The 22,942-nt window shown below is 46.1% G+C and overlaps 1 protein-coding gene across 6 annotated transcripts in view; it reads right to left on the reverse strand.

Annotated features, from left to right (window-relative positions):
• Positions 1-22,942, reverse strand: part of AUTS2 (activator of transcription and developmental regulator AUTS2) — an 829,433-nt gene that overhangs the window by 61,075 nt on the left and 745,416 nt on the right. For all 6 annotated transcript variants that reach the window (XM_068154432.1, XM_068154435.1, XM_068154433.1 and 3 more), the window contains one exon: positions 17,843-17,891. In XM_068154432.1, coding sequence (XP_068010533.1) covers positions 17,843-17,891 — 49 coding nt within the window. The remainder of the gene's footprint in view (positions 1-17,842; positions 17,892-22,942) is intronic.

The raw sequence follows: 22,942 nt of genomic DNA on the forward strand, positions 1-22,942 counted from the left end.
ACCTAGGGTAGACCACACAGGAATGCATCTAGGTGGGTTTTGAAAGTCTCCAGAGAAGGAAGCTCCACAACCTCTCCGTGTACCTTTCATGCAGAAAAGCAGCTGTCCAGCAAACTGGCTCTTAAGAGGAAGAAGCTGCTTTTAGATTATTTCCTGTAAAATGACACAGTGACAGAGTCTGCAGACATTCAGGCTTGATGGACACTCAAGAGGTCAAGCTCTCGGCCTCTGGAAAAGCCGCTTGATAAAACAACCGCCATACACCATCACTGCCATGTGCACTCCCCACCCAGGAGGAGATGGGAGAGAGGGAGCAGGAACTTTTCCCAAGCCTCCTGTAGTGCATTGTATTAGAAAAACACTTACTAATTCCGAGGCTAATGATCCCATTACTCCCCTTGACTTCAAAGGGCCTGGGATCACACTTGTAATCTTTTGCAAGTGTTAGCAAACAAAATTACAAGTTTTACGCTACAGGTTTCAACAAATTCCCCTCGCCTTCAACAGGGCAAAGTACTTAAAAATAGACATAATGAGCAGCTTTGGATCTGCATAAACACCCTGTGGAGATCATTAAGGACTTCATTTTTGGCAAGACAGCGTGTCAAACGACAGAGTATGATTAAAAACATATATAGATGTATGTACTTCAAAACTGCATTCCTGCAAACACTTAGGGGGAAAAAAAGAAACAGAGGCTGTGATTTTGGTTTACCTTTTAATTATGATTTTAATGGCATGTAATTGTGAAGCCTTTTGTCCTGTAAACTAGCTGCTGCTGCCCAAGAGACGCCCCAATCTACAGTGCTTTCCACACATGAGAAAAAGGGATCTGAAATTTTACCCTAGGACGTGGGGCACACATCCAGCTCCACAAAGCTGTGTGAGCTAATTTCAATCACACAATTCAAAACTACATGGGAAAAAAAAAACAACAACCAAATAGCCTAAACGGGGGGGGGGGGGGGGGAGGGGAAACAACAGAAAACCTACATGGAAAAAAAAACCAACAACATGAAAACCCAAAACATGAAAAGAAAAAAAAAAACCACCATGAAATAAACAAACATAAGGAAAAAACAGGGGGTTTGGGAAGGAAACTTAAACCCAGAACATGAAAAACCCAAACCCAAAACTATGAAAATAAAGGGGAAAAAAGGTCAAAAAAACACCCCAAAACATTAAAAGAGAAAAACAGGAAAGACATGAAAAACAAATGAACAAACCCTACATGCAAAACCTCCTCCTATTTCACTGGAGCTGAAGGCATGCTTTTATCCCAAATTATCAACTTTTCTGCCCAGGTCACACCCAGCCCATCAGCTCTGTTAAAAGGGATAAGTGGCAGCAGCGTTCATTGTACAGCATTAAGTAAACAAGGAGTTTAAGAGCAGTAAATCAGTGATAAGGTGGCATGGACACACAAGCCCATGTGCACACAGCTCTATTAGTTAAGAATTTCATATCAGTTAAGAATGAGTTCAAGTGAAGTCAAAAGCCACTGCCACATACTCAGTGTCCTCAGGAGGGCTGTGCTAGCTCTAGCTGGGCAAGTTCACGCCAAGAAATGACACAAGCTGCATTAAAGTGTTGCCTTGGTATTTTGAGGGCCAAAATAACCCCCAAAATTCCTACCTCAAGGAATACTTGGTCAAGGACTGAACAATTTCCCCGATAATTTGACAGTGATTATTTATCTGCATTGCCCTCTGAATAATTCCAAATGCCTTGGTTGCTACTAACTCTTCAGTTTTTTCTCAACATCTTTTGCATCAAAAGGCTGTGGGATGTCTCAATCAAATTCATGCCTGTGGATATTTTGTCCCAAGTCACACCTGCTCCAGTTGATACACAGTTAATACTGCATTTCCAGAGCTACTCTCTCATGTTCCTTCTAGCTTGCAAGTTTTATACTTAAGTAGAGGCTGCTGTTTGCTCCTAATCTCCACAATGCAACGTGAATTACCGTGCCGTGAAACTCCCATTTCACACGAGGCTTGCTATTGAGAATAAAGTGCCAGGAATGTTCCTGTTGACAAGGCAAGGTTCAGCACGTTGCACCACCAAATCGCCTTCAGGAACCTCACTTCTGGGCTACATGTTGCTGCAGCGAATAGAAAAAAAGCCTCAAATGCACCACGTCAAAAAGTATGCAATGCCTACACCTCACGTTTACTCCTCAGGGGAAAAGGTAAATAGAGTATAAGCAATTTCTTTCTTTTATAAAGAAGAAGCAAAGAAAGAAAGAAGTCTAAACTGCCTGAGATCTGGGGAAATCATTTACCTTCTGCCTGTCAGAGCAAGTTATCTCTGTGCTTTTTATACATTCAAAGCGTAGCCTAACAGAACAAATTCACACTATCTACAAAGGACAAAGTTGAAGCTGCAGAGAGCAAATGAATGCCCGGCAATACCCTGTGGATTTTAAGCAGCGCTCGTCTCCTGGAGTTAGCCAAAAGGAAAGTAAATACCAACTCAACATGCAAATGAAAACTGCTAACATCTATTTATCGTTTCCTGAGGAATCGGCTCCAAGACACAATCACATTCTTTGCCTCCTCTGTTTGTTTGCATTTGCAAATTGCTTTATCCGTATATATTTACCAGAATAAATGCCACAGACATATTAATTATGAAAGCAAACTTTTAGCTCTCAATTAGGCTGCTCGGTTTTTTTTTAAGCTTTGAAGTCTCCTTAACTGCGTGAAAATGTTTGGCCCCTCCCAGCTTTAACTGCCAGCAGCGGCAGAATCATCAAATGTTGCAGAAAAATGCTACAGATTCTTTGCCAAAACAACTGAAAGTTCTCCCTTAGCATCTTTTTGAACCACTTTCAACAACATTGTAACGCCGCTCCCTCTGCCCCCCGACTATCTGCTACCAACGCTGATTACGCCTAAAAAGCAAGCATGAGCCATTTGAGCAGGAGCAGCCCAATTCCCACGCCTGGCTGTCCCTGTGCCTCCACGGGGCTGGAAATCCCCATTTGCTACTTGCTCATACGCACAGGAAAGGTAAGAAAAGGAACAGTTCCAGGAAACTTCTAGTTACGGTGTCTGTCGCACACTCCCAGGTGCATCCACTCTGTTTTGTTGTGCACAGCGAGTCACACAGGGTTATCACAGAAGTGCCTAGGTTGGAAAAGATCTTTAAGATCATAGAATCCAATCATTAACCTAACACAGACAAATTCTTAACTAAACTGTATCTCCAAGCACCACATCTACACAGCTCTTCAATACTTCCAGGAATGAGGACTTCACCACCTCCCTGGCCAGCCTGTCCCAATGCCTAAGAACCCTTTCAGCGACAACATTCTTCCCAATATCCAATCGAAACCTCCCTCGGTGCAACTTGAAGCCATTTCCTTTTGTCCTATCATTTGTTAATTAGTTGAACAGACCAACCCCCTAAAACCTCCTGCAGAGAGCAATGAAGTCTCCCCTCAGCCTCCTTTTCTCCAGACTGAACAACGCCTGTTCTCTCAGCTGCTCCTCACAAGAGCTGTTCTCCACGTCCCGGACCAGCTTCATTGCCCTTCTCTGGACTCACTCCAACACCTCAATGTCCTTCTTGGAGTGAGAGGCCCAAACCTGAACACACTACAGTAGGTTTTCCTGTGTGTACCTGTACCACTACAGACTTGCCAGAGCACTAAGCCATTGGAGCCTCCAAAAATCTGGGGTTTGCCAAGATGAGGAGCAAAGCAATGCTGGCTCCATGCTGTGAAGTGCTGCAGATGCTGTCCTGGGAAGGGCAGTGCCCAATGCACTGTGCCACCCAGGGGAATGTGGAACCACCCAGGGACATGGGACTTGGTTCCCATCTCAGCACGGAGCTCCTTGCCTTCATGTGTCAGCTGCCTGCTGCCACAGCAAGAGATCCCTCAGGCTAAAAGACTATGAGGCTGTCTCACTTGGGAAACACCACAGTGTAGAAAGAGGCTCAGACTTGTCTGACTGATCAGATTGGGGTTTGTCTGCACACACTTTACATCATGTACATCATGTCCTCTCTACAGCACCAGAAATGCATACATCACCTGGTGACCTGACAGCATTGGGCAATCAGCTTCTGGAGAAGACTCTAGCAGAAGCACTCTAGAAGAGAAGCACTAGTAACTCCACCACCAGCAGCAGGGATGAGCACTCTTGTTTCTTCTCCCTTCAAGTGCAAAACTCATAGGTCGCTTATTTGGGCAGAACCTATCTAGAGAAATCACTGGGACAACCCAAGAGCAGGGAGGAAAACTGACCACAGCGCAGAGAAGTGTAAAGCAAGAAAAGTGACCTTTGCAATGCAGAAACAAATGAGAGCTTTGTAATCCAACCTTCCTTTTGGGGAGCCTTGATGCAGCCTGCTCCTCCTTTCTCAGGATGCATTCCAGCACCAAAGCATGGTGTGTTCATTGCTTCTGTGCAAACGACCCGAGCAATACAAACCATCATTAGCAACAATTTACTGACTAATGGAATTTTTAAGTATGCACAGCCACTCACAGCAATCAACTTTAAATTAATTACACTATCGGATTGAGGCAAAGTTGGATCACTCCCTGGCCCACCCCCAAGCCCTCTCAGATGACAGTGGGTGTGTGATTCTTTTTTTAAATAGTTTTTGTTTTGTTTTGTGTTTTAATGGCATTGTTAAGCTTTTGTTCTAAGATGTCAGCCATCTACCTGCAGGAAACTGACAGTGCCTAGCCCCAGGCTGCTGAAGAGATCCTCCTGACTGGCTGCAGTAACCAGCAGCCTATTTCTCAAGCTGTCAGCCTTGTGTCTGCTGCTGCAAGATGTGCTGTGACTACCTGAAGGATGGTTGTAGCCAGGAAGGTGGTGGTCTCTTCTCCCAGGCAACCAGCACCAGAACAAGAGGACACAGTCTCAAGCTGCACCAGGGGAAGTTTAGGCTCGAGTTGAGGAGAAAGTTCTTCACCGAGAGAGTTGTTGCCCATTGGAATGTGCTGCCCAGGAAGGTGGTGGAGTCCCCATCCCTGGAGGTGTTCAAGAGGGGACTGGATGTGGCACTTGGTGCCATGGTTCAGTCATGAGGTCTGTGGTGACAGGTAGGACTTGATGATCTCTTTGGTCTCTTCCAACCTTGGTGATTCTGTGACATGGAGCAGGCAGAGCAGTGGCTGTTACCATGAAGGGCTCTGCAGGCAGTGGCCTGCATCAGCCACGCTGTGCATTGCATTTGCTTCACCCAATTATTTGTTTGTCATTTAGAGACCTGGGTATCGAGCAGGTATTTGTCAAGTTATTTTCAGCCCCTGGAATACTGGCAAAACATAACGAGGCCTTTAGGTGAATAACTGTCTTGGCAGCAAGGTGCTAAGATGATGTGCTGTTGAAAGGCTGGAGAGCAATTAGGTTATTTGAGTCAGATGAGATACTGGACAGGGCATGTGAAGACAGAGAAAAACCAGCTTAACTATTAAAATGCCATACCACCCCCACTTCAAGCTGTCAGCTAACTCTTTAAGCAAGGTGTTAATTTACTACAGGCTGGACTGCCAACAAACTTAATTTTTGGTTAATTCAAAAGATGTTCAGACTTGTCCCACATGCAGATATTACCCAGCCCTTTCCAGATAAGTGTAACAGCTTGCCAGATGATCATTATCAACATTTAATTGTATTACAGTGATTCCCACAAGCCCCAGCCACATGCCTGGTTTGCACAGTGTCAAAGGGTTTTGGAAACAGGACCCAAAAAGGTGCAAAGACCTCTAAACTAAGAGCCAGCATACAGATACAGTGAGCAGAGAAGCAAATGGAAAAATACCTCAGCCATAGATTTATAGATTCATATAATGGTTTAGGTTGGAAGAGACCTTGGAGATCATCTACTTTCTTACCCCCCTGCCATGGGCAGGGACACCTTCCACTAGATCAGGTTACTCAAGGTCTCAAGACCCACCACCGTAACATGAAGGCTTAAAAGATGCCTAAGGTATTGAAACAACCTGAAGAGGAGTGGAGCACAAGTCCTCTTTCCTGCTCTCTGGATTTCACCTGCTGTCACACAAGACTGTTTAAGCAAGTTGGACTCACACCCACAATGCCCACAAACACGCCCAGCATCTCCCAGGATTGGGCTCTACAGAAGCAGACACTGGAAATCATTGAGATGGTTGAGACTTGTCTGACCAAACTGTGGCTTGTCTACATGCATTTTATATCATGTCCTCTCTACAGCCCCAGAAATGCATATATCACCTAATGACCTGCCAGCATTGGGCCATCAGCTTTTCAAGAGGGTCACCAGAAGAAGACACTTATTTCTGCAAAATATTTCTGCAGCTGCATGCATAGTGAAACACACCAGATGATCCTCGAGGTCTCTTCCAACCTTAGTGATACTGTGATAAGCACTAGCAACTCCACCACCTGCAGCAGAGATGAGCACTCTTATCTCTTTACCCTTCAAGTGCAAATGCATAGGCTGCTTATTTGGGCAGAATGTACCTAGAGAAACCAAGGGGAAAACACAAGAGCAGCTACAGCAGCCAGTTTTTAAGGAAGCAAGACTGACCACAGTGCAGAGAAAAGTTGTCAGACAAGAAAAGTGACCTTTGCAACACAGAAACAAATGAGAGTTTTCTAATTCAACCCACAGAGCCGTGTGACTTCATTTTAACCTTACACATGCTCATGTCCAGGCTTCTGTAGCAAAGATAATGATTTCTCTTGGAGCCTGAACAAAACACAGTTAATGGGGACCTGTCTGCTGATGGCAATGGCAGTGGGCCTGGTCTCAGATGATTCACAACATCTCTCTTGATCTGTGGAGGGCACCACCAGAAGCAGCACCTCAGGCACAGGGTACCAGCATGAGTCATTTGGTCTAGCTGCTTACAGGCAATTGTTTGTGCACTCCAAGGGTTGTTCACCTCACCTGCTATCAGCTGTGACTGTTCAAATATGAACTGGATTATAAGGAGATGGTGACTCAAGAACCACAGTCTTCAAAATAACTCTGCCTAGAGTGGTCTGCTTTAAACATATCTGAGGGGCCCAAGGGATTTCTTTTGGCATGGTGTTCTGTGACTGCTAGTCTTGTTCAGAGCATAGCATCATCCCTGCTGGATGCATGCACGCAGAGAACCTGGTCAGCACTACCCACCCACACTGCTCTTTCCACAGCCCTGACAGCTTTCCATTTTTCAATCCATATGGTAACTCTTACCCAAACTCTAAAGCCACTGGAGGCTGTTTATTCATACAGCAACAGTATCATCTTCAAATCAACATCCACTTGATTGGGAGTTAGAAACATGAGAGTGAACTTCAGGCAATGATTTAAGAACAAAACAAAGACCAACATCTTTCCTCTGAATTTCTTCATAAAGTGGTGAGGCAACAGCCTATGAGTTCATCCCATTTCTCCTAGTCAACTAACTAAGGCCTGTTTGGACTTCAGGAAGAGTGTCAGGAGTATCTAAAGAACAGTTTAGGTACCACATCTAGATGCAGTCAGGTGCAAGAAGGAAAATGCAAGAAGTTCTCTCTCAGCAGTATTAGAAACTCAGCATCTTTCTAACCACCAAAGCTTGAAGTGTCTCATTGCTCCCCATAACCAAAAAACCTGTCAGCCATTTCAGGAGTGCAATTCTTTTGATGGCAATGCTCTCTTTGCACTACACCAAGGTGTCAAGGAGAGCTGTTGTTTAATGTTTCAAAGCAGACCTACACCTGAGGTTGAGATTTAGAGCAGGCACTGTACATACTCCTGGCACAGTTTCTCACTCCTCCTCAGAGACAACAGGTCCTGCCCAGCACTGAAAAACTGACACAGTCAGATTTTAGTATTCATCTCAGCCACACAAGCAAGAGGAGAAGAAAAAGCTCCACCAGTTAACTATCACAGGACAGAACAAAATAGTGTGGTTGTGGCAGCAGGGTCTGCTGTACCCAGGCAGCAATCCCATCCGCTGCGAGCTGCAGAGGCTACAAATGTACAACCAAGCCAACAATAAAAACCAGCAACCAAAAGTAAACCCAGGGCTTCTGCTCATCTGCTTTTGATTTTTGTAATGCTGGTTTTTTTAACAAATGAAGCTTAAGTGCTTATGGGACTAACAACCTAGCAAATGAACTAAGTATTAATTTGTGGCTTTATTACTCAGCAGACCTGTTTTCATGAAGCTCTTTTTTTCTTAGGACACAGCCTGCTCTGCAGCAGCTGTTTTCTATTACAAGCCACTCAAATTCCTTTGCCTTCAATTGTCCAAAGTGCCCACTAACTTGAAATATTTGGAAATGATACCAAACTGCTGTGTGAGCTCAGCAGCACTACACTTTGTCCCTTTCCCCACTCGCCCTAACATCCCAGAAAGCACAGGCAGCAGCAAAGCTGCAAGGTCCTCTTCCTCTCCCTTACCATGAGCCAAGCTCTCCAGATGCACCTTGCTTCTTGAACCCACAACCTTTTGTGAAAACCCATGAAGGAAACAGAGCAGGATGTGAATCCAGCAAGCAGGTTCCCACAGAGGGCTGAGGAAGAAGGTGACTTGGCCCAGCCCATGCTCCAAAGACTGTGCATGGCTTTTGGATGCTGTAGGCAAGGGGATAAACACAGGGGTTTGAGGAGCTCCTCTAGCTGTAAACAGGACATAGGAATAAACCAGGCAGCCCTGGTGAGGTCAGGGCAAGCTGTGAGCATGCCTTAGGCCAGGACTTCAAGTGCTGGGGGAAATCCTGCTGCAGTAGACACAGGCTCAAGCAGTCAGATCAGGTTTGGATCTTGTGCTCTTCCCTGGCCCACCTGTCAACATCCTTTGGTAAATCTAAGTCTTCAGCTCAGACAGAAAAACTTTTAGAATGGTATTTCTTTTTGGTAAGTAGAGAAGGAACCCCAGCTCCTGCCTTACTCTCCTAGAATATGTAACTCAAGGCCATTAACTGCTCTAAAAGGCACTTAAATCACTTTATCTGCTCTTCTGTTTGCCACTTTCAAAGAATACACTTATGCTGCCTTTTTCAAACAGCTTCCTGAAGGCTTCCCACTCCCCTTTCTGACACACATTCACGTGAGGCATTTCTCAGCAGCTGCCCTAAGTCACAGCCAGCCTGAAAACAGTTCACACTGCACTAAATAATTGTGCACAGATTGAACGGTACCAAGGCAAGTTGTGATCACAGGGTGAAGCCGTGCTGTGGCCAGACTCATCCTGCCAGTGCCACAGTGGAGACAGGCCCTCTGTCTTCATCCATGCTCTGCACCTGGCCCCAGACTTGAACTGGACCTTTCACTCAAGCAGTTCAGCTGCAAAATCATCCCCCATGCCCCTACTTTTCTTGTTGTGTTTGGATTTCTGGTGAGAAATGATTCCGCTGACAGAGTCCAGCCAAAGCCAGGGCAGCAGCAAGGTGGGGGAACAGAGCAGAAGCTGCTGGGGACAGAGACTGGTGAAAGGAGCTCAAGCCCTCCTCACTCACAGAGGTGCACCATGGCGAGGAAAAAGAAATGTAAGTGATGCCTGGGTGGCTGAAAGTCTCAGGGGTATCACAAGATTTACTCCTGTGGCCCTCATCCAGCAAAGCACTGAAGTAAATGCTCAGTGTTAACAAGTGTTTAAAGTCAGTCAAGCAACAGAAGCATATTACTGAACTGAAGCCTAAATGAGGACAAATTAGGGTCTGTTTATTCTGTTCTGTGAGATTTTACAACTCTCTCCTATCCTGAGAAACAGTGGAGTCACATTGTGATAAGGCCCTGCCTTTTCTTTTGGCTAATCTGTGCTGAGCCATCAGAAAGTTCAAAATTCCCCCATTTAAAGCATCACAAGGTCTTCTTTGCCACCAGAATGAATGGGGCAGCTCTTAGTTGGAAGCTCAGTTTCAGTTTTTCTGCCCACTCAGACAAATATTATTGCACTCAAGTCACACACTGAAGGGTTTCTTCATGTGTTCAGCCTGTGTTTCTCCAGGAATAAAACAAGAAAGTTGAGACTTTGGAAAGCAACAATGAGATCAGTCTGTGGTTCTCTGCTCCAATTCCTGCATTTTGGAAAACAATGACTAATTCAAATGGCTTCATGGAGTTGTGGGCAGTCTGCATGATAAAATAGTATCTTACTCTGTGGGATCATTTTACACGGAGGAACATTTAAAATATGTTGGTGTGGTGATGAAGGCAAAAGGCATTCTTGTTTGGAGGGGGGGGACAGCTGAGAACTGGAAGGGAAAAAAAAAGCCTCTTTGCTTTGGTTTTTAAGCAGCTAGAAAGACTTTACATAACCAGGAAAAAAGCTCCATTCATAGAAAGGTCCCTGTGAAACTCCTGCTGACATCCAGAGTGTGAAGACTGATCACTGTAGAATGTGAGATACTTTGGAGTGCTTTTCTTTAGTGAATTAACAGTAGCTGGAAGTAATACAGCCTGAGCAAGGGGTGTTAGATTGTGCCAGGACATTAGATCCTATAGAAAAAGAGACTGTGGAGGTGAAGTAGTGGGTTAGTGGCACAGCTGGGTACTTGGGAAGCCCGGGCACCCTGCGTACGCCATACGCTGCATGCCGAGCACTTTCTGCACAGGTCTGCAGCCTTCAAAAGATCTTAAAAGAGAGACTTGCAATATACCTTGGATGGTGGCTACAAATCAACCATTTCTTTCTGAAGGTGAAGTTAATTTATGGCCTGCTCCTACTCCTCTCTTTTATTTTTCGAGCCACACAAGCTCATGGCACACAGGTAGATGGTGCTGCTCGAGGCATGGTTTCTCCCTACGGTGGCTGCAGATACACAGTTCTCTTCAATCAGCAGCATCAAATGGAAACACCCTGTGCAGGTTATTCCCACCCTTGGGCTGTGGCAGCTCAGGCTGTGCTGACTCACCCTTTGAGGGATCTTTTGTCCTCTTGCAACCTAAAGAACTGGGGCTGCTCAGCCTGAAGGTCTCTGGGGAGACATCATAACTCCATTTCAGCATCGGAAGGGGACCTACAGGAAGGCTGGGGAAGGACTGTTTAAAAGGGCTGGTACTGATAAGACTAGGGGCAATAGCTTGAAACTGGAGCAAGGCAGATTTAGGTGAGACATATGAGGAAGTTCTTTGCAATGAGGGTGGTAAAATACTGGAAGAGGTTGCCCAGGGATGTGGTAGAGGACCTGCTCCTGGAGACATTCAAGATCAGACTTGACGTGGCCCTGGGCAGCCTGATCTAGTTGGAGGTGTCCTTGCTGACTGCAGAGGGATTGGACAAAGATAGTCATTGAGAGTCACTTCCAACCCAATGCAATCTGTGAATCTGTAATCTAAGTGTTGTGAAGCCCAAGACAACCCAGCCTCAATATTAGCTCCATGGATGAATCAGATGAAGGAACCAATTCACACTGTTAGGTGTTATCTAAAGCCATGCATCCACTGCGTAAGCACACTGGGGTTTGCGTGGCCATTGGTTTAACTCCTGGGTTAAACCTCCTTGCAGGAGTAGCTCTGCTAAGGTGACAGCTCTGCTGGGGTAAAGCTCACTTCTGCTGGGATAAGTGGTCTTTGCCCCTCTGCTGAAAATGACATTGCTGTGCTTTTCCAATTGAAACAAAACGTATTTGATAAGATAACAAATGCCTGGCAAAGCACATTGGAGTTATGCAAGGGATAGAAGAGGAGGGGGGGGAGGAGAGCCTTGTCTAAACAGCAAAACAATACAGCTTTATCTAATCTCAGCAACTTATTGCAGCTTGTCTGTGTGTGTGTGTTTTACTGACAAAATAAAATAAATTGAATCAGCTCACACATGATAACATGCTCTTTCCTACCTCATACTAATTGCTTGGCTAATTGATGTTTGTTGAACTTTCTCCATTTCATTGAGTGATTAGGTACAAAGCTAACAGTTGACATCTGTAGGCGCTTAACTGGCGTCTGTAATTACTGTTAATGTTAAATAATTGTTAGTTAATTGGAGTGGTAACTGACTGAATGGAATCCAGATTGTGAAGCAAAAAGAGACCTAGTTAAATAAACATACATTTTCAGTGAAAACAGCATTTTATTACAAGGGAGAGCCTAACAGCAGGCCAGATATGGGAGGTCTGCAGGACGCTCCAGTTAAGAAAACTCAAGCCTGACTGCGGCGTGGACTCCCCCAACTGCAGATATGTCAAGTCAGGATCTTTCTCATCCAAACACTCCTAGCCCAGGAATTTTTCACCCTTGTTTTGCATCAGTTATCAGTTATTTACTGTTTTGCAGCTCAATGCTATTAAGTCTTTTTTTGGGAATATCAAATGCAGTATAATCCATAAAACAATCTCTCTCTGCAGCACTGATACAGTTTCCTATTAGTGAATGCTGCTGGCTTGCTCACCAAGACTTTGACTAGTTGGACTTCGCTAAAATCGACAGCCTCAAATGACCTCTCAGGGAAACAGGATCACCAGCTGACACTGAAGGGTATATGAAATCAGTCCAAATGGGCAAGGATGTCCAGAACAACACTTTAAACTGCCTCACTCTGCTAGTTTGGTCAACAAAAGTCAGTGCCACAGGAACTTGTACCATGCTGGCTGGTTTGCAGCTCTGTCTTGAATTACTACCTTAAAATTTATCAGTGAAGCCTTGGAAGGCTCCTGCTTTATAAGATCGTAAGTGTTAGGACTGAAGAACCTGAGAGGATTTGAAAGCGGCTACTTTTCACTTTTACACTGGATACATCACATTATCCAGGGACCTACACCTGCAGCTACAGAGCAGCTATGCCCAGCACAGGCAAACCCAGCAGACTGCTACGTCCCAGTCAGCAAACCTCCAGCACATAAAGAAGTGGGTACGGAAAGCATACAGATGGAGAGGAGTGGTTTGTGCTCAGGAGATGCAGCCAAAGGGGAAGTTATGGAACACATTCCTTGCTCAGATAAAGCCTTCTTGGCACAGGAAAAAAACCTGCCTTCCTCTTTTGTGTACCAGAACAAAGAGGGCATCTCAAGACGCACATCGACTTTTTTGTCTGCCTGACTTGGAAGTTAGAGTGCAGTGACAGCACTGTTCTTCTAATCTAACCTGTGAGTACAAGAAACCCAAGGTCCTCAAACCAAGAGGCTTCTTCCACTCTGAGCCCTCACTAATGAGGCACTGAGCTGTCACATGGACAATACTGACAAGCCATTTAAACCAAGAAAACACAGGCCAAGTGATCCAAAGCCACCAGAGAAGTCTCCATCAGAAAGAAAAGGAGACAACATTGCCAGGGTAGCAGTCTGGGAGAGTAAGCCATCAGAACAACCACAAGGAAAGAAAGCTGCAGAACTACTCAGATGATTCAGCAGTCCCTGAGGTTTGCTGGCCAACAGGTGGGTTTCCTGCAGTGCTGGGATTGCTCCCAGCAAGCTGTGAAGAAGAATTTCAGTAAGGAGAAAACAGGTAGGTAGCGTGAAGGACCAACATATGCAGACAGCTGTCCCCCCAACAATGGAAAGTAACACTGAGAACATACACCCAGTGAGTGAGGATGTTGGGAAGATTCCTACAGACCATTGGAAGGGAGGTAGGCAGCAGCAGTCAGTGCCCTGGCACACTGACCATGTGCTACACATGTGCCATCCACAGTAGCGGATCCACTTATATTCAACACGAGACGCTGTGCAGATGGTTTACATGGAGAGAGCGACAACGCTCCTCTACAGCCAAGGATCTCCTGTGAATGGGATCAGCGGAGAAGTATTTGCCAACTTAAGCTCCCTACTTGTTTACAGAAACAGATGTTGTAGAGGATCCTCAAGAAATGATTCACCATGGGCAGAGGAAGGAGAAACAACAATACGCCTGTTTTTCTAGGGGAGGATATTGCCGTGGAGCCACCTAAGAAGTCAGGGCTTGATCTGACCGGTATTTCAGCCACCAGTGAGGAGGACTAACACAGACGCCTTGATCTACCTCCAGCTGAGAGTATAAATATTTCCCTGACAGCTGGTGGTGCCAGGAAGCAGAAGGATTCATAAAGTTTACATGAACATCCTGTAAACAATTTGAACATAAAAAGCTGTAACAGCCCAATTGTGTTTCTGATCAAAGGCAAACTTCAATATACAGCACAAACAAAAACTTCATCACTTTGGGACTGTTTTCTCCCTCCAGGAAAAGCTGTTTTCCAAGGGTATGTAGGAGGGAGTTAGCATAAATGAAATACACAGCAGTAGTAGGAGCTGCCTGCTCTGCAGCTTCAGATGTGTCTAGTTAAATTATTAAGATATAATGGAATTTAATTATGCTGGAAAGTCATGTTAGGAAAATTCATGAACAAAACCTGTACCCTGGCCAGGATTAATGGTGCTAAGGTTGGCGCTCTCAGAGAGCAAGGAAGAGTTCTGTTCTTTCAAAGACGACAAGCAGCAATCCCAAACTAGAATGCCCAGCCTGCAGCGAGGGAGGGGACAGTCTGGGCTGCACTCCTCTTCCACTCCTTCTCCACCTCATGGCAACAGCTCCTTTTTCAAGCATTACCCAAGGGCACACACCCTGGAGAGTTTTTAGGTGCTTGCCTCCCAGCACAGCCATCTGGATTTCCATAGGAATCATTTCCCTAGATAATTGTAAGGGCTCTGATTCATGACCCCGGACAACTCATTACAGTGGCAGCTACAGTGATTCCTGCCCTGGGGGCCAAGCCACATCCCTCCCAAATTCCCAGCCTGGCTGCAGACACAACGAAGGGTTGGGACCTCCAGGAGCTGTGGTAAAACACAGCAGACATGGCTACCCTACTGCCCTCTCCAAAGCAGCATCACTCAGGTATGACAGGTATCCCAGCCCTCAGAGGATCCAACATCCACAGGCCACCCCCTAAAACTCACAGGGCTCTTTGAGATTTAGGGATGCACCTTCCCAATCAGCTCCAAGGGCAGCTAACTCCTAAATGGAAGCTAAGAGACTTCTCCTCAAGGAATTTTACCACCTCTTCAAGGGATGTTGGCAGGGAAGAATTAACTTTGCTCTAGATTTTTGTGATTATTACTGTTTCTGAGGAAGGGACAGTTCCACATTACACATCCATACTAAGCCATCACACCTTAATTTTGACCTCATTGCCAGCCTTGAAGTCCACAGCCCAAGGACAGAAAGGGGACAAAATACACATACAAGACCCAAAACGTTTCAGGCTATCCACCTGTTTTGTAAATACATCCTAATGTAAATATGTTATTTCTGCTATAAATAGCTGTGCAAAACAAAAGTGGCAAGGCAAAAAAAACCCTAACAAACAAGTATATGTGAGCCACAGGCAGCTGCAGGACATCTGAGAGGAATGGCTGTGGACACAGAGGGATGTACACTTGTCAGTCTGCTGAGCCCTCCCAGCCTGGTCCGTCAGCCAGGAGCTTTGAAGGTTTCATCATGATTTACCCAATGCAAATCTGACCTTTCTTATGAGCGACTTTTATTGCTTTTGGCAAAAGCAGCCGTGGACAACACAGTGGGGGAAGAACTGGCTTGGAAGCAAACAGACTGAATTGCAGAGAGAGAACTTGAACTTGGAATATATCAAACTGACAGCGCCTGGGCAGTCATCAGTTGTCCCCAGGGCAGACACTTAGAGAAGGCAACAGCCTCCCAACCACTGATGGCCGCAGCCAGAGCCCCTGCACCTGCCTCCAAGCAATTATTGACATTATCTCCAAACAGGGCATCTTTTTTTTTTGAGGCTTTTTTCCTGATATTTAGCAGTCTGAATGCTAATCCCTTTAACAAAACTGTCCCCTATGCTTTTTTTTTTGCCCTCTTTCCCCTTAATCTCTTTCTCCCTGTGGAAAAAAAAAAGAAGAAGAAGACAAAAAACAAGAAAAAGAAAATACCAGTCAGCCTAGTTTGGCTGCACCTGGATTTGCATTGATTCTTCCCTTGTCATTCATGTTACCAACAGGAATTAGCATATGGCTTTAAGGGGAAACTCAGGAGGAGAAAAGAAAGATGCCATTTTGATGGAAATAAGGGGCAAAGGAATAATCTACCATCAACTAAAAAGCTTATTTGTGTACGGTTTCCCAAGCAAAGCTTCCAAAAGCCCATGTTGATTTTAGGCTACACAAAGAAAGCCTAATCCTTCCAAGGGAACTAAATCACCAAAGAAAAAGTACCTCGGAAGAAAAGGCTCCCTGTCAAGCATGGGTATTCACAACCAGAAAGATGCCATGAAGCAAACTGGGTAAGTAAACAAAAATAAGAATGTGGGAAATGTGCTTGATTCTCCCCCCCCCAAAAAAAAAGGAAGAGGAAAAGGGGCCTACTCTTCGTCCATCAATCAGGGGGAGGAGAGCCTCTCACCCTGGTTACAGGCCTTTGCCAGGAATGTGGATTCACCCCAGGCTCCTCCTCGGCATGGCCCAGCCCCACGAAAGGGCTGCCCAAACCCAAGGGTTTTTACAGTGAATTAGTGAAATGAACATGCAGCCACATGCAGCTGAGGGGCCTTGGACCACTCCAAACACACAACCATCCCCTTCTACTTCTCTGTGCCGCTCTCTGCTGATGGAAGGGCCGAGAGGGAGCCTGCAAATGCATCCGGGCAGGACAGATAAGGTTGCTAAGCAAGATAACACAGTTAGGCCAGCGAAATAATCCAGATTGCACTTCCAAAGGATGCTAATACATGAAATCAGGAATATGGATCCACGAGGCAATTAAATGCAGGTGTCATTCAATACGCAGCAAAATACTTCAGAAGCAATGGTGTATCAGCATGGGAATCCCAAACGTCACGGGGTCACGCACTGTCCCCAGCTAAACCACTACAGCTTTGTGGAATTAAAACACACAACACCACCAGAATGACCCAATGGAATAACAAACACAAACCAAAGGGGAAAGAAACACAGGGCAAACACTCAGCAGATCCACACCTGGTCCTCGAAAAAGACCTAAAGTTCAAACAAATCGAACCTGCCTCTTCTAATGCAAACTGACTCAAGCGTTCCAAAAAGCAGCAAGTTGAAACACTGTGGGTTTGCAGCTACCAGAACACCCTTTCACTAAGCAGGTATCGTGCTGACATTAAGAAGCAGGACAGTGAGGTAAAAACAAAACACATTTTCAAGGCTTTGAATTGGCACAACTCATGCCTGTAGCTGCTCCCTCCACCCTCCTTGCAAAAAAAAAACACAAACCCACAAAACAAAACAAAAAAGAAGAATTAAAAATAAAACAATCCCCAAGGCCTGCAGTCTTTCTAACAATGCTGCTTCAGGACAAGCTCTGCACAGAAGCTCCCTGGCAATGATTTAGGGTAAGTTTCCCCTTAATGTACTGTTATATCATTAGCCTCTCTCTCTTTGGATTGCTGTTTGGAAGAAATTAATGGGATACTGAATATTTAAATGTGGCCCTCTGTATCATTTATTAACTCTACAGAAAGCACACAGCACAGTAAGCCATGGTTTATGACTATTATCCTGTGAATACTAAACGTTGGCTGGTTATTACTGTCAGCAGTGCAAATTGGCTATTCATAATTCCACGTCTATCATGGAGCTGATGAGTAACAATCAAGTTAAAACATTTTGAAAACTCTTACAGTTATTTAAATGAGCTCAAATTAAAGCCATTTGTAAAATAAACTATTCCCTAATATTGTTATTTAAATTAATTCTGACCTGGCAGGCAATGCATTATTTAAAGCCTATATTTTGTATTAAGCAAAGCAACTACCAAGCATACAGAACATGCCTGAAACCAAGAGAAACATAAAAAGCACTAACAAGCTGATTGCAACATTTCTGCAAGACGACTTACACTTCATCTCCCATTGAAATTGCCATGAAAGAGAAATGTGTGTGGGGGAAAACAAAGCCAAACAAAACCAAACCCCAACAAACACGTTTGTGACGTGAATTTGCAGCCTTACCTTTATTTGTAACAGCGTTGAACAGCTTTTCAGAGCTGGCATCAGATGCCTGAAAGAACAATAAAAAGGGGAGAAAAACGAAAAGTTACATTTTTGCTAAGTGACAGGTTTCAAAAGGGCATGGCAGGGTATTCATACACACATGGATGGATATTTTAGACAAACAAATCAGGTGACAAAACCAGGAGGGCTGCTGGAAGCTGCAGCCTCCCCAGAAGATGTCCATGAGGTGGTGCTGTTTGGCTGTGCTTCACCGCCCTGCAGTGCAGATATTTATTCGGAAAGCTTCTGTTTAATAAAGAAAGAAATATTTGGGGGTTTCTTCTTCTACCTATTAGCTGCAAAGAAACTGTATTTTTGTACTGTAATTATCCACTACATTCTGACATCGACTTGTCATGGCTTTGAAGCAGTCAAGCACCAGGAATTTGCAGAACTGCGGATTTTCTCATTCAATGTTAAAGTATTTCTGGAGACCCTTCCTGTGGCAGCCATTGGATTTTTACCATCTCCAAAGGAGTGCTGAGAACCTGGGTCAGTAACTTTATAAATTGCTCTTTCCCAAAAATAAAGAGCATGCTGGCATTTAGCATCAGTATGTATTTCATCCAAGATCTACCTTCATCAGAACAATTGACTCTCGACACCACATGGTGCATAGACTAAAACCCCATTTTATTTTTCAACAAGCCATATTTATCCAAGGGAGGATTTTCCTCCTAATATTGTGTTAGTACCTCACCTACCACTGTTGTTTGTACACAAGTATGACAGTTCTCCCTTTCTACCTATTACTATAAAGCTTTCTTGAAGTTTCACACAAAAATGTTGAGCTCTCCCTTTCAGAAACTCTAATGGTAAGAAACCAGAGAGAAGAAAAGGACTGCAATGTTCATTTTACACATCTTGAGCCCCAAAGCAGAAAGCATTAAGTTTATGCAGCTGTATACTGTGCACAAGCACAGACATAACACACACACAACCATCTAAAAGCTCGAGTGGAAGTTTGAGCTACACATTCCCCAAATCAGAGAGCTGTTCAATTCTCAACTGGATCTTGGACCCAGCCCTGCTGAGAGTGACTATTCTGTTTGAGAATACATCGCAACGAATGCGCTCAGTCACCACACACTGCAAACAGGGAGAGAAGGTTTTAGTCTTCTCCTAGAAACTCTTATTGGATTCAGGAGAGATAATTAAAAATGCTGTTTGGAAAGGAGGGTGCATTTTCTTTTCCTTCCCCCTGTTTTTCCTTCCCCCTCTGTATAAAGGTAATAACCTCTCTATTCAAAACCAGACAAAAACCATCAGAGAAGCAAAATCTATTGAGATATTTGACTGGACTAAGAACTCGTGTGCAAAATCACCAACAAATAAGTAGATACTGTTCAGGCTGTATATCACAGTCGAGTGATACACTGAAATAATTTGTTTGCCCTCAAGTTAACAACATCCAGGATTTCTATGATTAATTATTAAAAGTAGCTTCATTCTTTCTCAGACTTCTCGACAGATTTTACTAGCTTAGTGTTGGCTTATTTAAAAGCTGAACTGGTGTATTTCTTCTCGATTAAATACCTTGTAAACACTGGATTTATTACCCACTGATGGATTTACTATGCAGTGACGACTTTCTCTAAATTCACGAAAATATGTGAATAATGCACAAATTGAAGAGATCAAGAAGGCCATGAACTTTAAAGAGCAGCCTAATATTAGTCCAATAAATTAAGAGATGCTCAGTGCTTTCCTAACCTTGCCCATCAGCCTGCTCTCTGATTAAAACTAATAACCTTTTCCAGTTAATATCATCTCTTGATGTCTTTTAAAATGCACCTTCTCTCAGAAGTCAAACCTCTCCCAACCGTTCTTTCTCTTTACAAAGAAAAGCCAGTACTAAACACCAAACTTGTTACACTTTCAGCTACTACTTTATTTTACTGTTTCAGCCTAAAGAACCTTCCTATTTGCTTCATTTTTCCACACAGCAGAATAAGGAAAACGTTTGGGGTTTTTTAGGAAGTTTGCTCTAATGCCAAGTGTGACTCTCTTTAAGCTGAGGTTTTTCAGGTGAAATCTTGTTGAGTGCTGTCGCATAAACCAGTCAGAAACGCTGTTGCCAAATCTGGAAGTGCCACTTCTCGGACAACCCTATGGTGCACAATACACTCTGCCTGAGAGTCACTCTTGAGCAAACTGGGAGATGATTATCAGCACAACGTGCACCCAAAAAAAGGAGCAATTTTACAAAGACAAAGCTTGTCTGAAAGTGAATCTCATTTCGCATTACCGACCACACACTACTGAATGGAAGAGCAACTTGAAAACCCCCATTGCTTGGGTTACTAGAAAAAAAAAACCACAACCAACCAACCCAAACCCATCTTCCCGGCTCGAACAGCGAGATGGGAGCTCTGCTCATTACTTGAAAATTTGGGTTTAAATATAGAAGAGCAATAAGGGTAACGTACAAGTGACACAGTGGCGAACACAATCACTGCCAGCAGATAAGGCACTGTACCAGCTGCCACGGAACTATTCTTTCCCGCAGTTCGGCAACAACAATAAAGGAACAAAAGGCCAAATTAATTTGAAAAAAAAAAAACATCAACCACCACCACTCAGCACTAAGGCAGCAGAATAAAATACTATGCCTTTGGTGAGCTGACCTAAAATCTCCTCTACGCTGACAGGAATTCGTGCAGACAACAAAGTGCCTTCATTCCCACCATGGGTGCTTTAAGGCAGCGTGGTCGAACCGTCTTGTTTAAGCAAGGGAGAGAAGCTTGGCTATCTCTTCTATACCAGACAAGCAAAACTCCCTCTATCCTGACCATTTCCAGGTCTCCCTTGAGCAGCTGACAGAAAGGCACTATCCGTTGCCAATGTTACATTCTGGGAAACCTCATAGACCCAGAGCGCAGTGACTATCCGGGGTGCTTTATGCCCGCACAGCCCTTGTCTAAAGTCTTCCTCAACCAGCTCCTGCACAGGCAGCGCGAAAAACAGAGCTGGAGACGATTCTGAACAGTTCTCTCCCTTTCTTGCACTTTGTCTGCTTACAAATATCCTTGTTACGAAGCACAGCTTAATCCTTTTCAACACGAAATGAGACAAGTCAGCAACCCCCGGCTAAGAGAGGGAAAAAAGAGAGGGGAAAAGAAAAAGAAACGACCTAGAGAGCATTTTCCTCTCATCAAGGCACGCACTGTCACTCCAGTGGATGTATGAGCAAAATATTTCCTGTCCAGACAGCGCGGCTTGACTCATTCCTGGCACAGCCCCCCGCCGCAGCACTTGCACCGGCCCCGGCCGCCGCGCACCTGCCCGCGCCCCGCGGAGCGGCCGCGAGACCCCCGGGAGCCGCCACCGCCGCCCAGCTTCCTCCTCCCCACCCGATCCCGTCCCGGGGTGCCCGGACTGAGGCGGCCGCTGCCCTCCGTGTTCCCCCGAGTCAAGCTGAGCCTAGCCGCCCCCCGCATCTCTGCCCCCCCTACCCCCCAAGTCCAGCCCCGCGGGGCGAAGCGAAGTGGCGTTACCTGCTCGTAGGGGGCTAAGCGCGGCTGCCAGCGCGGGGCTCATGACGGTGCGGGAGGTGCGTGCGTGTGCGGCAGCGACAGGAAACTCCGATCCAGCGCAGCTCTCAAAGTCCCGCAGCCAAACCCCAACTAATCCTTCGGGGGACAACTCCGAGGGCCGGGCGCGCAGCCCGCCCGGCAGACATCCTTCCTGGGCGGCCGAACCTCCCCCTCCCCTCTCCCCGCAAGATGGTTCCCTCAGAGAAGAGAGAAAGAGAGAGGGGTGTGCGTGTGTGTGTGTGTGCGGGCGGGCGTGGGGAGAGCGGCGGCCGCGGAAAGCTAATAAAGCAGCAGCAGGACAAAGAAAACCATGTGCGGCGGCAGCGGCGAGCCGAGAGCAGTGGCTCCGCGGCGGCAACTCCGGGTCCCGGGGCGGTGCAGCCCCTCCTGCCACGCACCTCCCTCCACAGGGTCCAGCTGCAGCCGGCAGCGCGTCCCTTCCTTTGGGCGGCTTTGGATTATTATTCTGTTTTTCTTCTGCTTTCTAGGATATTTTTTTTTTTTCTAAGGGGATGATTGTTTTGTTTGTTTTAAAAAGTCATGCCCGTCCTCTCCCGAGACAAAGCGGGCTCCCGTCGGGGCACTGTCTCTCCCGCCGTCCAGGGGCTCGCCGCGGACGCGCTCAGGTGAATTCCATCAGGGAGAGGGCAGCGGCCCGGCCCCAGTTCCTCCGGTCCCGCTCCAAACAAGCCTGTAATCCCCGGGGGGGCGGCTCCGCTCCGCACCGCTCCACGCTGCTCTGCCCGGCCCGGCTGCGGGCTGCCGGCCGGACCCCTCGCCGCCGCCCGGGCGCTCCGCTCCGCACTGCGCGACGCTCCGAGAGCCGCTTCCCACCCGCCCGCCGCCAGCTCCTCCCTCTCCCCGCCCGCCCCGCCCCGCTCCGCTCCGCCGGTGTCCCCGCAGCGGGGGCGGCCCGGCCCGCGGAGGGAGGGAGTAATGCCCTCGGCAGGCGCGTTCTCCGCACCGTGGCTCGGCCAAGCTGCTGGTGCCCCTCTCAGAGGGATGCCGCAGCCACCGCTCCTGGGGTGTGGGCGGTGGGGGGGACTCATTCGCAGTCGCGGACCCGGACAGTCACCCCTGCCCCGGAGATGGCGGCACAGGCTCATCAGTCGCTAAAGCTCCGCGGGAGGAAACACGATCAAAAAGATCCTATTCCATTTAGTGATATTTTTGTTTTTTAATGGGAATTTAATTTTTTTATTGTAAAAAAATATGTCCCTAACTCCAGCGGGGGTGGCCTGCACGAGGACCTCCATCTGTTCAGAAAGTTGCTGTCACCGCCCGGGGACACTCTGAGGATATGCAGGTGGGGGCCAGGGCTGCTCAACCTGCAAAGCTCCACTGCTTCCAGCACCAAGTGGGCATTGGATCCCTTAGTCACTGTAGGGCTGTCTCCAGCGCCTCACACCATTAGCAATAGCCACCGCAGAAGGTACCTCATTATAGAAATGATTATTCACTGAGGCATGGCAGACAGAGCCAAGTGAGGTCTCCTATAAACCAAGCTGCTGTAAAGATGAGG

This window comes from Melanerpes formicivorus, unplaced genomic scaffold, assembly GCF_026170545.1.
Source record: "Melanerpes formicivorus ecotype bairdi unplaced genomic scaffold, bMelFor1.0.p_v2 SCAF_29, whole genome shotgun sequence".
NCBI classification, from domain to species: domain Eukaryota; kingdom Metazoa; phylum Chordata; class Aves; order Piciformes; family Picidae; genus Melanerpes; species Melanerpes formicivorus.